The 15,498-nt window shown below is 47.3% G+C and overlaps 1 protein-coding gene across 1 annotated transcript in view; it reads right to left on the bottom strand.

Moving 5' to 3' along the window:
- CD81 (CD81 molecule) overlaps positions 1-11,685 on the bottom strand; it is an 88,731-nt gene extending 77,046 nt beyond the window's left edge. The window contains exon 1 of the mRNA XM_040328477.1: positions 11,554-11,685. Coding sequence (XP_040184411.1) covers positions 11,554-11,619 — 66 coding nt within the window. The 5' untranslated portion in view covers positions 11,620-11,685. The remainder of the gene's footprint in view (positions 1-11,553) is intronic.
- Between the last annotated feature and the right edge of the window lie 3,813 nt (positions 11,686-15,498).

Raw genomic sequence — 15,498 nt, 5'->3', positions numbered from 1 at the left:
TGTAAAGTACATTCTTCCATTTGGCCACCAACGTAAGGACATTTTCCCCACTAAATTGGTTTTAGTAAGGGTTTTCTGCAACCTGAAAATTCATTTGAGGTTTCCTCAAGGGTATAAAGGTTAAGAAAGGCTGCCCTAGACCCAAACACTGTCACATGGGTGGGGGCATGATGTCATCCACCTAGGTTAGCTCCAGGTTAAATACAGAGGGCCAGATTCACATAGATTAGCGGATCTTTAGATCCGCGTAATCTATGTGATTTATGATCCGCCGGCGCACTTTTGCGAGGCTAGTGCAGTATTCACAAAGCACTTACCTCCAAACTTGTGCCGGCGGATCGTAACTCCCATGGCGGAATTCCAATTCCGCGGCTAGGGGGAGTGTACAATTTAAATCAGGCGCGTTCCCGCACCGATTTAACTGCGCATGCGCCGCCGGCGATATTTCCCAGTGCGCATGCTCCAAATGACGTCGCTAGGACGTCATTGTTTTCGGCGGCAACGTAAATTCCGGCCATCCGTATTCCCGACCGACTTCCGCAAACAACGTAAAAATTTGAAACTCGGCGCGGGAACGACGGCCATACTTAACATTAGCTACCCCTCATATAGCAGGGGTAACTATCCGCCGGAAAAAGCCGAACGCAAACGATGTAAAAAAAAAAGCGACGGGCGGGCGTTCGTTTCTGAATCGGCGGAAATCAGAATTTGCATATTCCTCGCGTAAAAAAACGAAGCGACACCTAGCGGCCGGCGGGATATTGCAGCCTAAGATCCAACGGTGTAAGTCACTTACACCAGTCGGATCTAAGGGAGATCTATGCGTAACTGATTCTTATGAATCAGTCGCATAGATCCGACCGTCGGATCTCAGAGATACGACGGCGTATCACTTTGTGAATCTGGCCCCGAGAGTTGTAGGCAAAAGAGCAAAACAGACCTCCATTTTTATATATACGGTATATATTAAAACATCTAGACTCACCCACATTCACAGATGAGTTAGCATAAGGCCCCGTACACACGAGAGGATCCATCCGCTGGAATTGATCCGCGGACCGGCTCCAGCGGATAGATCCCCTGGTGTGTACAATCCAGCGGATCTGTTTCCGCGTATTTTTATCCCCTGGGATGGATTTCCAGCGGATAAAAATTTGAAGACATGCTTTCAAATCTATCCGCTTGAATCCATCCCAATGGATTGATCCGCTGGTCTGTACAGACTCACCGGATCAATCCGTACGAATGAATCCCCCGAATGCGTCGTAATGATTCGAAGCATGCGTGGAATTCCTTATATGACAGCGTCGCGCACGTCGCCGCGTCATCATCGCGGCGACGGTGCGACACGTCATCGCGATGGGATTTCGGCGCGGATTTTGATCCGATGGTGAGTACACTCCATCGGATCAAAATCCTCGCAAATCCTCCAGAGGATTTATCCGCGGAAACGGTCCGGTGGACCGTATCCGCGGATAAATCCTCTCGTGTGTACGGGGCCTAAGGGTTCATACATATTTCCATAGTTACAATAAATTTCCATCCCAACCCATTTTTAAAGCATTGGGTGGAGTCGGTAAAGGCGAGAACCTACACCATCTTTATACTGCAAACTCAGGAACAGGGAGTAAAGGGAAATTTCTCCAATGGAGACACAGCACTAAAATCCCGACAGTTCAGCAACAAAAAAATATTTGTCTGGAGTCCCACATGAAAGGAAATAGTTGAATAGCACTTGTCTATTGCTATTGGGATAACAAAAAAAATGAGAAGTAGTGTGACTTTTGTCTATGTGAATGTAAGGATCAAGAAAAACAGACATTTGTGGTAGAACAGCCCATCTAGACCTTGCAGATGTGATGTATATTCCTTTACTACAGTAATTTCCTCCTCCCAGCAAAGCAGGAAACTCTGTTTATCACTTAAGTAAATTCCCACCATTACAATAAGCAAATAGCTACCTTTTTATAGAGTTACACATCCTTCACAAAAAACAACATCTCCTGGTTCCCTTTCACAGTGCGGCCATGTAACATTAAAGTGAAACTATACGCAAAATACAAAATTACATTTATGATGTGGTCTGTCACTATTATTAGCACAGCAGTCCTCCCTGTAGTATAGTTGTATCACCTAGTGATCCTGACAGTAATTCTATTATATTTAAATGTCATTTTAACCACAACCTTCGGAAGGTTTTACCCTCTTTATGACCAGATCATTTTTTTTGCTATTCTGAACTGCGCTACTTTAACTGGCAATTGTATGGTCATGCAACAATACACAAATTAAATTTATATCATTTTTTTTCCCACAAGTAGACATTTCTTTTTGTGGTATTTGACCACCACTATTTTTTTTTTATAGATAAACGATAAAAAGACAGAAAATGTTTTTAAAAAACCCAATCTTTTCTAATTTCTGTTATAAAACATATCAAATAAAATCACATTTCTTCATAAATGTAGGTGAAAATGTATTCTGCTATATATTAAAAAAAAAATACAGTAAGTGCATATTAATTGGTTTGTGTGAAATTTGTAGTGTCTACAAACTATGGTGTATGTATTTGAAAATGTATAATTTTTTCACATTTCTTTTTACATACTGTCACCATTTCAGTACGGTGTCATCATATGTGGTGGTGATCAGGGACACTGACTGGTGACAGAATGTTAAAAAAAATGTTTAAATCATTTTTAATTCATTTTTCAAATTTTTTAAACATTGTGGGCCAGATTCACAAAGAGTTACGCCGGCGTATCAGTAGATACGCCAACGTAACTCGGAATCTAAGCCTGTTTAAGTGTATGCTCAAACTGAGATACACTTAAACCTAGCTAAGATACGACGGCCTGCGCCGTCGTATCTTAGGGTGCAATTTTTCCGCTGGCCGCTAGGTGGCGCTTCCGTTGATTTCGGCATAGAATATGTAAATTACTAGATACGCCGATTCACGAACGTACGCTTGCCCGTCGCAGTAAAGATACGCCGTTTCCGTAAGAGATACGCCGCGTAAAGATAAACCTGCCCCCTAGGTGGCGTAGCCAATGTTAAGTATGGCCGTCGTTCCCGTGTCGAAATTTGAAAATTTTACGTCGTTTGCGTAAGTCGTCCGTGAATGGGGCTGGACGTAATTTACGTTCACGTCGAAACCAATACGTCCTTACGGCGTACTTTGGAGCAATGCACACTGGGATATGTACATGGCGGCGTATCGTAAATACGATACGCTACGCCGCCGTAATAATGCGCCAAACTACGTGAATCCGGGCCTGTGTTTCTTTTTTTAAAGCAGGGTTCCACCCCTGTTTTATGTTTATTAAAAGTCAGCAGCTACATCTGTCTGGATTTCATGCACAGGATCAGATATCGGCGGATGTCAGCGGACATGTCACCGCTGACATCCGCCACTCCATAGGGCTGAATGGAGCGTCCAATCAGGTCCGCCTGAAAAACTGACCTGACCGGAAAGCCCGTGTGAAAGGGATCAAATTTATTAAACACAGGTTAGTAAATCAATTCACAATCTGGATGAACCTGGCCAAGTGTATTTTTACTGGCAGACCGTGACTCTTTACGGTATCCAATCTACACTGAATCACTCGTTATAAATCTTTCATCGTCTGGATTCAGGAACTGCAAGCACAGTGGACAACTCTGCAGAGCACATTTATTCAGAAGAAATTCATTTTACAGGATTCCCTAGATTCCCAATTCATCAACTGGTTCATTTATAACTATAAAACTACAAAATCCAGCATGCCTTTCTGTCTGCCAAGAAATGAATGAATGAGTACAAATCAGCAGTACTTCATGTCCTGGCCTCGCCTCTTCCAGATGAAAACAGGTGTCAGTGTTCTGTGTATCCCTCCAAACGCTATACATTCCACAGCGATGCCATTCCATGATGTCATACCACCGCTCTCACTTGTTAAGAACAGCCGTCTGTATTATATGAGGTGAAAGACACGCCCGAATAGTCTCGTCTACCAAAACGTTACCAGCAGTTCGTCTGGAAGAACATTTCTCAACCTTTCTTCATTTGTGCACCCCTTGGCAGCCCATCTCCAGGCATTGTACCCCCCAAATCAGTCAACGTCATACTGACACCGTCTGATACACATTCGACCGCCTGCATCCTAAGGCTGCATTCACACTGTAACGCCGCGTACGCGGCGTATTTTGCCGCGATTTGTTTAACTTTTTTTTTTTTTCACAAATAATCTGAAAAAAAGGGTCTGGCACTTGTTTTCAGGCGGCAGGCGTACGGCGTTTCGGCGTGAACCATCTCATAGAGAGCAATGGAAATTCGCCCCTCCAGCGGCACGAGCGTCGCGCTTCAGGCGTATATACGCCGAGGTGTGAATGCAGCCTAATAACCAATGAGGCCACCACTGCTCAATGTCACTAGCTAGCCATAGATGATGTGATTTTTTTTCTCCTGCAACCACGGGTTGACAGTTCCTAAACTCCACTAAACTCCGGTGTCCAGCGTTTAGCAGGTGTTTTTTTTGGAAGTGGAGGCCGCAGGCGCCCTTAACATACAGCGATTACCTGGTTAAGGAGTGGGTCAGGGAGCTGGCCGCCAGGTCCTTAACAATGGATGAGTCATCAACTGTCAGCGGGATTCCCCACAGCGGCTTCTATCAAGTCTCCTCTCCTCAGCATCACGGCGGCTTCCGCCGTGAGTTTTTCCCCTCCTCCTCGGTGTCCAATAGGATCACCTGTCCTTTCAGCCGATCAGGTGACGGGTCTCAGGACCCGCCTAATGATTAGCCAGGAGAAGGGTCAGTGGGGCAATAGTGAATATTCATTCACTATTGTCGCACAACTTGGTGGTGGGCTCTGAGCCCATCCTTTTTTGAAGCTTATTAAAGCCTCTAGCTCTAAAACATCCCCCGAATGGAATCCATGGTCCGGCGCCCTGCATGTAGATCAGGGAGACTGATGCATGGATGGGGTGGTGGTGCCCGTGCGCGGCCCGCCACTGCATCTGACACACTTCTGGGTGTTTCGGGTTGCTTGTTTCCCCCCCGCTGTGCACTGTGGTTCCTCTCGCTGGCCCATGGGCCACTACTAAACCCTGTGACAACACAGGCAACCCTCCTTCTCAAGGTGCATGATAATGCAACAGTCCTTTGCGACTACAGTAATGAGCAGGGTGACAGGGCTGCAGTGATTTCAGTGATGGGCACTTAGCATTGTCACCCTATTAGGGCAAGGCCTGTTTGTTTACTGGATCACAAGCTTCTAATTCTAACTTTTAGATACATTAGGGAAAGGTTAAACCCCCATCAAGGAATTGTTTGCCATTTGTTCCCATGGGAAGAAGTTTCCTTTTATTTCATGTCCTGGAGACACAACAAAGAATAGAATTCCCATCTTTGAAAGTTGTGAGAGAAATTGGGAAATATTGCTTGCTTTGATGACAATATACAGTGTGGTAAAGCCATGTGGTTCTGTCATGTTTTTACCGCCACTTAACTGCTCCCTTTCCTTAGCTGGAAAGGCAGTGGTACACATGTCACAGAGTTTTGTGGCGGAGGCAGAAATTAAGTCTTCTGACGCGTTTGGCATCTCTGTCCACAAATCGTGACCTATTCAAGTGAACGAGGCTGACCTTTAATCGGCCAGCACCTGTGCACAAGGAACGCAGTTGCAGGGAGGTTGTGTGGCATTTTCAAGGTTAAAACAAGCGGCGAGGAGGCGATACAATGCCTCCTCGTCGCCTGCCAAACGCTCTCTGAGGAGCAATCTGAAAATGGACCGCTCTTCATAGAGCAACAGTAGTGTAAACTAGTCCAAAGTATCTGAATTTCCTCTTTCTGTCTCGATGACAATGGTCACAAAACCAACAGGAGGGCGAAGTTCCTCAGCTAGGACACAGTAATCAACAATGGACAAAGGTAAAACAAAAACCACTCATACACTGCCTTTGCCCCAATACAACAACTGAAGTGAATTAAACAATTAAAGTAAACAAAGCAAACAACTAATGATGAGAATAGGCCATATAAATGAACAAATCAATAATAGACTTAATGGCCCGGATTCACAAAGCATTTACGCCGACGTATCTCGGGATACGCCGCGTAAGTGTAAATATGCGCCGTCGTATCTATGCGCCGTGCCCATAAACTGAGATACGCCTGAAAATAGGCTTCATCCGACCGACGTAACTTTCCTACGCCGGCGTATCGTGGGCGCATAGTTACGCTGGCCGCAAGTGGCGCTCCCATTGATTTCCTATTCAAATATGGAAATGAGGGAGATACGTCGATTCACGAACGTACTTGCGCCCGGCGCATTATATACGCGGTTTGCGTAAGGTGTACGTCTGGCGTAAAGTTATTCCCCATATATGAGGCGCAACTCATGCTAAGGTATGGACCAGGGAACACAGCCGTCGTATTTTACGTCGTTTACGTAGTACGTGAATAGGGCTGGGCGTAGGTTACGTTCACGTCATAGGCAGTGATCCGTCGTATCTTAGGGAGTAGTTCCGACGTGATTCTGAGCATGTGCACTGGGATATGTCCACGGGACGGCGCATGCGCCGTTCGTTTTAAGTACTTGTATGGCACTCGGCCCATCATTTGCATGGGGTCACGCCTCATTAGCATGGCTCACGCCCACTTCCACCTACGCCGGGGGAACCCAGCGCAGTTTGGGAGGCAAGTGCTTTGTGAATTCGGTGCTTGCCTCTCTGCGCTACGTCGGTGTAGCGTATATTTGATACGCTACGCCGGCATAAATATGCGCCAATGTATGTGAATCCGGGCCAATGTGTTCCCACATAAAAACAGCAATATGTGTTTAAATCAGTGTTACGCTGCCCTTGATCCCATTAATTGCATCATTTAACTAGTTATGTTTAACACACATATTAATAATCAAAGTGCCACAAATCAATAAAATGTAATACATGTCAAAAAAGAGTCCCAATAGTCTAATGAAATCAGGAAGTCAGTTATCTAGTGACGCAACATGTTGGACGGAGCCAATCAACGTCACTTTTGGTGAAATCGAAACCCAAAGTATCGGTTGCCTGATCCAATGGAGTAACCAGCATACCAGCCTGCATATGAATATGTGCTACTCTAAACCATGCAAGCTGTATGCTGGGATCTATGTGCAGAGCTGAACCTGGAACCCTCTGATTGTTAATACAGCAGATACTGAGGTCTTATTGCCTCTCCCATGGCCATTCAACCACCACCACAGGATTGTGAGGACACAGACCCTTCACATTGATGAGATGGAAAATGTGATGTTTTTGAAATTATACTAATTTGGCAATAACTCTCCTGATGAAGCCATTGTCGGCAAAACATGTTGAGGAAAACAATAGTGTAGCCTTTATGATGGAAAGAGACATTAGAATTCCTACAGTATTTGTGATGTAAAATTGTACTTTTTAATGTAAATTTAAATGAATAGTTAATAAAAATGTGGAAAACCTTTTGAAGGATCCGTATTGTCTAGCACCATAAAAATCACAAACATATTTAAAATTGGTTTATAAGTGTGTTTAAATCAGCTTCGCTGCTCTTGATCACATTAATTGCATCATTCAACTGGTTAATGTTTAACAAAATATACATATTAACCTCCCTGGCGGTATGATTAGTTCAGATTTTAGGTGCTGAAAGCGGTACCATTATTATGCAAGGAAATTTGGCGTTTTGTACTGTAGGCCTGTAATTCTTAGGAATAACTCACTTAAATCTGTCCAACCAAGAGTCTAGTAGACATTCCGTGTGTAATAAAATTTGAAACACAAAATCATAAATTATAATATAATAAATAAATAAAAATAATTATAACAAAATATAAAATTATAAAAATTATTACTTTTAATTTTTTGATGACAAATTTCCCCACAAATCGCTATCGCTCAATTCTGCAAGTGATTCTTATTTATTATCGCTGTTTTTCTAGCTGGTTTAAACCCACTTTTGATGTAAAGGGACACTTTTGGTTGCTATCTCCAGTTTGCAGGCAGAAAGAACAGTTTTTATTATATAAAACTGCATGCAGGACACAGGGCAGACCACTAGGGACAAGGGGGGTGTATTTTTTTCATACAGTACTGTAATCTATAAGATTACAGTATACTGTATGTATTGTGTTTATTTACTTTTTTTAATTTGGCACCGATCTCCGCCCTGTGCGTCGTAACGTCGCAGGGAACGGAGCTCGGCAGCACTCGGCACTGTGAATAGAGCGAGGAGGACACCGCTCGATCACACAGCGGGGAGGCATCGCAGGATCCAGGGACAAGGTAAGTAATTCCCTGCATGTGGACACTGTGAGGCGATCCCGAGTCTGGTTCGGGGTTACCGCTTTTGGTTCTGAAATCCTACCCCGAGCCAGACCCGGGAATACCGCCAGGGGGGTTAATAATCAAAGTGCCAAAAATTAAAACAATGTGAGAAACATCCAAAAAGATTCTAATTAGGTCAGGAAATCATGTTTACTGACGCAACATTTTGGGCGGAGCTGGGTGACGTCTCTTTTGGTGGAATCAAAACCGGAAGTTTCGGCAGAACACTGCTTTGTTTATAGAATGTATGAGTCTATTTAACTCTTTACCTAATGTTAGTGCATATCTTTTTTTCACGGAATTAAATTAAAGATACTACACTATTTGGGGCCCTTTCTTTTGCTTGAGATTTATATGGAGGCGGCCAAGTGGCTATCTTCAGGCCTTTTAAAGAGATACACACGTCACAGTGGGACATCGCCTTCAGATGCATGGACGTGAGTATGCATGGAGGATGATTTGAGCACTTATGACCTATAATTGAGGAAGTCACGTGTCTAGTGGCGTAACACATCGGGCGGAGCTGGTTGACATCAATTCTGATGGAATCGAAACCAGAAGTATTGGTGGAACCTATAATTGTTTAGGGTCTTTATTTGAGGTGAGCGGTCACTTGGCTGGTGGTGGATCACAATTGTTTTGGATTATCTTGGTGGAGTTGAAGCACCATTAGGAAGTCACAGTCATTTATACTCACTTGATTGGACTATTGGGACTTTTTACATTTATCAATTTTTTTTGACTTGTGGCACTTTTATTATTTTTATGTTTATTTTGTTAAGCATTATTAGTTGAATGATGCAACTAATGTGATTAAGGGCAGCGTAATGCTGATTTAAATAAATGATAGACAGTGGGGCAGATCCACAGACATCTGCGCCGGGCGCAGCGTATTTAAGATACGCTACACCGCCGTAGCTAATATTTTTTAGTTTGAATCCTCAACGAATCCGCGCCATAAGTTACGGCGGCGTAGTGTATCTCTTGCGGCGTAATGGCGCGGAATTCAAATGGATCTAATGGGGGCGTGTTTTATGTTAATACATCGTGACCCAAAGTAAACGACGTTTTTTTTGGAACTGCGCATGCGCCGTCCCTGGGGGTATCCCAGTGCGCATGCTCGAAATTAAACCGGAACCCGCCAATGCTTATGACGGTGACGTCATTCTACGCAAATTCCTATTCGAGAATGACTTACGCAAACGACGTAAAAAAAATCAAAATTGTACGCGGGAAGGACGGCCATACTTAACATTGAGTACGCCTCAGTATAGCAGCTTTAACTATACGCCGGAAAAAGCCGAACGCAAACGACGGAAAAAAAAGCGGCGGGCCGACGTACGTTCGTGGATCGCCGTAAATAGCTCATTTGCATACTCGACACGGATTGCGACGGGAACGCCACCTAGCGGCCGCGGAAAAATTGCATCTTAGATCCGACGGCGTACGAAGACGTACGCCTGTCGGATCTAGCCGAGATGCCGTCGTATCTTGTTTTGAGGATTCAAAACAAATATACGACGCGGGAATTTTGAAATTACGCCAGCGTAATTTCTTTGTGGATCTACCCCAGAGGCTCTAACGCTTCCCCACTCTACCCAAAACTGTAACAAAAAATGTCCGGCTGAGCTGCTGAGCTCTATATACATTTAAGGGATATGTTTTACCTGTGAAAGGATTTGTGTTTTTCGACCATCTAGAACTGAAATTTACACAGCCAGGATGGCGACCTGACTTTACTCTCTAATTCCCTTTATAGCTGGTGCAGAGCTCTTCTGTGTTGGAGAAAATTGTTGCTGGTGAGGCACATGTGATCATTGTGTTCCATCTCCCAGATAATTATGCCCGCGATTTTGACAAAATGACCCATGCCGTCCATGTATAGCGGCTGGTGGTGGGATTATAGAGAACCATCGTCTATATACAGAACAATGCAGAGGGGAATGAGCCCCATACAGTCTAGCCAGAGTGATGCCAACATCTATCCCCAGAAGACCAGCACCAATGTGCAGGACTGGGGCTTATGCCCCGTACACACAAGCGGTTTTCCCATTGGGAAAAAAAAACGATGGTTTTCCCGATGGAATTCCTCTCAAGCCTGCCTTGCATACACACGGTCCCACAAAAGTCCGGTGAACTTTTGACTGCCAAGAACGCGGTGGGGCAAAAGACTACAACGAGCCGTCAAATTTCAGTTCTATGCTTCCGAGCATGCGTCAAATTGTTAAAGTTTTATTCCCGCCAGAAAAGCATACAGATGAACGGTTTTCCCGCTAGGATTTTTTCCTGACGGGAAAAAAGAGATCCTGCTCTCTTTCTTTTTCCCGGCAGTTTTCCTGTCGGAAAAACTGCAATGGAGCATACACACGGTCGGGATTCCCAACGAAAAGCTCTCATCGCAGTTTTTCCAATGGGAAAACCGGTCGTGTGTACGGGGCATTAGTCCACACAGCACAGATCTGACCACACACAGTGCCAATCTGACAACACATCACAGATCTGACCACACACAGTGCCAATCTGACAACACAGCACAGATCTGACCACACACAGTGCCAATCTGACCACACACACAGCGCCAATCTTACAGCACAGCCCCAATCTATCTACACACAGCCCCAATCTGTCCACATACAGCCCCAATCTGACAACACAGCACAGATCTGACCACACACAGCCCTGATCTGTCCACACACAGCACCGATCTGACAACACAGCACCGATCTAACAACACACAGCCCTGATTTGTCCATACACAGCCCGATCTCCCCCCACACTGCCAGATCTGTCCACACACAGAATCGATCTAACATCACAGCCTCAATCTGCCCACACACACCCCATTAGACACCACAGAACAGCTCAGATCTTATCATACACAGCCCCAATTTGGAAAAACAGTCCATATCTGACCATACACAGCCCGATCTGACCATACACAGCCCGATCTGACCATACACAGCCCCGATCTGACCACACATCCCCGGTCTCCCCCACGTGCGGCCCCCGCATGATGTTGTTGTTGTTCTCCTCTGTAGACATTGTGTGATCTGTGTGATGATCGGACTGATATATGATGATCGGGCGCCGCATCCTCCCCCTCCCCCTCCCTGTACATCATAGAACACTGATTACACCATGGAGGGACCCCCATCCTGTATCCCCCATACAGAGGGGCCCCCACCCCCCCCCCCCCCCCCCCAATGTGATCGGTCCGGACTCACCCAGAAGATGAAGTTGAAGATGAAGAGCATGTATTTGATACATTTGGTGCATCCTTCCACCCCCATGGCGGCGGCTGAGCTCCGTTATTCTGCAGATCGGAGGAGAGATGAGTGAGAAGAGAGGAGGAGGAGGAGGGGAAGAACACAGGCCGGGCACCGCCCACTGCCCCGCCCTCTACTCCTCGCCTGCTGGGCTGTATGAGGACGGGGGTCCCTGCAATGATAAGAGGGGGCAGAGTGTGTCATGTGACCTGGGTGTGAGGGGGAGAGGTTTCTTGCATGTGAGGAGGTCTGCAACACTGGGGGAGGGGAGGAGGGGGGTCCAAAACTTCCCAGAGAGGTGCATGGGGGGGGGGGGGGGCAGAGGGACCAGTACACAGTGTCATGTCTCCACACTAAGTCCCCTCTATAGAGAAGAGGAGGGGGGCAGAGTAACCGGTACACAGTGTCATGTCTCCACACTAAGTCCCCTCTATAGAGAAGAGGAGGGGGGCAGAGGGACCGGTACACAGTGTCATGTCTCCACACTAAGTCCCCTCTATAGAGAAGAGGAGGGGGGCAGAGGGACCGGTACACAGTGTCATGTCTCCACACTAAGACCCTCTATAGAGAAGAGGAGGGGGGCAGAGGGACCGGTACACAGTGTCATGTCTCCACACTAAGTCCCTCTATAGAGAAGAGGAGGGGAGCAGAGGGACCGGTACACAGTGTCATGTCTCCACACTAAGTCCCCTCTATAGAGAAGAGGAGGGGGGCAGAGGGACCGGTACACAGTGTCATGTCTCCACACTAAGACCCCTCTATAGAGAAGAGGAGGGGGGCAGAGGGACCAGTACACAGTGTCATGTCTCCACACTAAGTCCCCTCTATAGAGAAGAGGAGGGGGGCAGAGGGACCGGTACACAGTGTCATGTCTCCACACTAAGACCCTCTATAGAGAAGAGGAGGGGGGCAGAGGGACCAGTACACAGTGTCATGTCTCCACACTAAGTCCCTCTATAGAGGAGGGGGGCAGAGGGACCGGTACACAGTGTCATGTCTCCACACTAAGTCCCCTCTATAGAGAAGAGGAGGGGGGCAGAGGGACCAGTACACAGTGTCATGTCTCCACACTAAGACCCTCTATAGCAGTGGTTCTCAACCTTCTAGTGCCGTGACCCCTGGATAACATTTCCCAAGTTGTGGGGACCCCTAACAGTAAAATTTGTTTCGTAGCGTGGGTTGTTTTCTTGTTCTTTCTCTTATTCTTTCTCTCCTTTTTTCTTTGTGCCTCCCCCTTTTTCCTCTCCCTTCCATGTATTCTCTATTCCTTCTCTTACTTCTTATTGGGGGGGTTGAGTGGCAGTGCTGGGGGGAGTTCTGGTCAGCAAACTTAGGTGCTCCTGATGAAGATCATCTACTGATCTGAGAACGGTAGTGGGGATTTTTAATGACAACTATAATCACAGGTAATGTTACTCACTGTGTCTCCGGCTTTGCTCTGTCTCGTAGCCGTGACACCTATGCTAAAATCAGGAGATGGGGTCTCCTTCAGCCCCTCCCACTTCACATTCCCCACCAGTCAGCTGACCTCTAGTGTCTGCCCCCCAGCCTTGCCATGAACTCAATGGGTGGCTGTGAAGAGGCTGATTGGGCGGCCGCAGGCTCCAGGAACAGCCCAGCTGTGCGGCAGAAAAAGTCTGGGAGAGAGCGGTGCGGGCTTCAGGAACAGCCCAGGATTTGGCGACCCCTGGCAAATCATCATTCGACCCCCGAGGGGGTCCCGACCCCCAGGTTGAGAACCACTGCTCTATAGAGAAGAGGAGGGACCGGTACACAGTGTCATGTCTCCACACTAAGACCCTCTATAGAGAAGAGGAGGGGGGCAGAGGGACCGGTACACAGTGTCATGTCTCCACACTAAGTCCCTCTATAGAGAAGAGGAGGGGAGCAGAGGGACCAGTACACAGTGTCATGTCTACACACTAAGTCCCCTCTATAGAGAAGAGGAGGGGAGCAGAGGGACCAGTACACAGTGTCATGTCTACACACCAAGTCCTTCTATAGAGAAGAGGAGGGGAGCAGAGGGACCAGTACACAGTGTCATGTCTCCACACTAAGTCCCCTCTATAGAGAAGAGGAGGGGGGCAGAGGGACCAGTACACAGTGTCATGTCTCCACACTAAGACCCCTCTATAGAGAAGAGGAGGGGGGCAGAGGGACCGGTACACAGTGTCATGTCTCCACACTAAGTCTCTCTATAGAGAAGAGGAGGGGGGCAGAGGGACCGGTACACAGTGTCATGTCTCCACACTAAGTCCCTCTATAGAGAAGAGGAGGGGGCAGAGGGACCAGTCCACAGTGTCATGTCTCCACACTAAGTCCCCTCTATAGAGGAGGGGGGCAGAGGGACCAGTACACAGTGTCATGTCTCCACACTAAGTCCCTCTATAGAGGGGGGGGGGGCAGAGGGACCAGTACACAGTGTCATGTCTCCACACTAAGTCCCTCTATAGAGGGGGGGGGGCAGAGGGACCAGTACACAGTGTCATGTCTCCACACTAAGTCCCTCTATAGAGGGGGGGGGGGCAGAGGGACCAGTACACAGTGTCATGTCTCCACACTAAGTCCCTCTATAGAGGGGGGGGGGGCAGAGGGACCAGTACACAGTGTCATGTCTCCACACTAAGTCCCTCTATAGAGGGGGGGGGCAGAGGGACCAGTACACAGTGTCATGTCTCCACACTAAGTCCCTCTATAGAGGAGGGGGGCAGAGGGACCGGTACACAGTGTCATGTCTCCACACTAAGTCCCTCTATAGAGAAGAGGAGGGGGGCAGAGGGACCAGTACACAGTGTCATGTCTCCACACTAAGTCCCCTCTATAGAGAAGAGGAGGGGGGCAGAGGGACCAGTACACAGTGTCATGTCTCCACACTAAGACCCTCTATAGCAGTGGTTCTCAACCTTCTAGTGCCGTGACCCCTGGATAACATTTCCCAAGTTGTGGGGACCCCTAACAGTAAAATTTGTTTCGTAGCGTGGGTTGTTTTCTTGTTCTTTCTCTTATTCTTTCTCTCCTTTTTTCTTTGTGCCTCCCCCTTTTTCCTCTCCCTTCCATGTATTCTCTATTCCTTCTCTTACTTCTTATTGGGGGGGTTGAGTGGCAGTGCTGGGGGGAGTTCTGGTCAGCAAACTTAGGTGCTCCTGATGAAGATCATCTACTGATCTGAGAACGGTAGTGGGGATTTTTAATGACAACTATAATCACAGGTAATGTTACTCACTGTGTCTCCGGCTTTGCTCTGTCTCGTAGCCGTGACACCTATGCTAAAATCAGGAGATGGGGTCTCCTTCAGCCCCTCCCACTTCACATTCCCCACCAGTCAGCTGACCTCTAGTGTCTGCCCCCCAGCCTTGCCATGAACTCAATGGGTGGCTGTGAAGAGGCTGATTGGGCGGCCGCAGGCTCCAGGAACAGCCCAGCTGTGCGGCAGAAAAAGTCTGGGAGAGAGCGGTGCGGGCTTCAGGAACAGCCCAGGATTTGGCGACCCCTGGCAAATCATCATTCGACCCCCGAGGGGGTCCCGACCCCCAGGTTGAGAACCACTGCTCTATAGAGAAGAGGAGGGACCGGTACACAGTGTCATGTCTCCACACTAAGACCCTCTATAGAGAAGAGGAGGGGGGCAGAGGGACCGGTACACAGTGTCATGTCTCCACACTAAGTCCCTCTATAGAGAAGAGGAGGGGAGCAGAGGGACCAGTACACAGTGTCATGTCTACACACTAAGTCCCCTCTATAGAGAAGAGGAGGGGAGCAGAGGGACCAGTACACAGTGTCATGTCTACACACCAAGTCCTTCTATAGAGAAGAGGAGGGGAGCAGAGGGACCAGTACACAGTGTCATGTCTCCACACTAAGACCCCTCTATAGAGAAGAGGAGGGGAGCAGAGGGACCAGTAC

Source organism: Rana temporaria, chromosome 11 (genome assembly GCF_905171775.1).
Source record: "Rana temporaria chromosome 11, aRanTem1.1, whole genome shotgun sequence".
Lineage (NCBI taxonomy): Eukaryota > Metazoa > Chordata > Amphibia > Anura > Ranidae > Rana > Rana temporaria.
The sequence above is the reverse complement of the archived record's forward strand: the minus strand, read 5'-3'. Positions and strand labels throughout refer to the sequence as shown.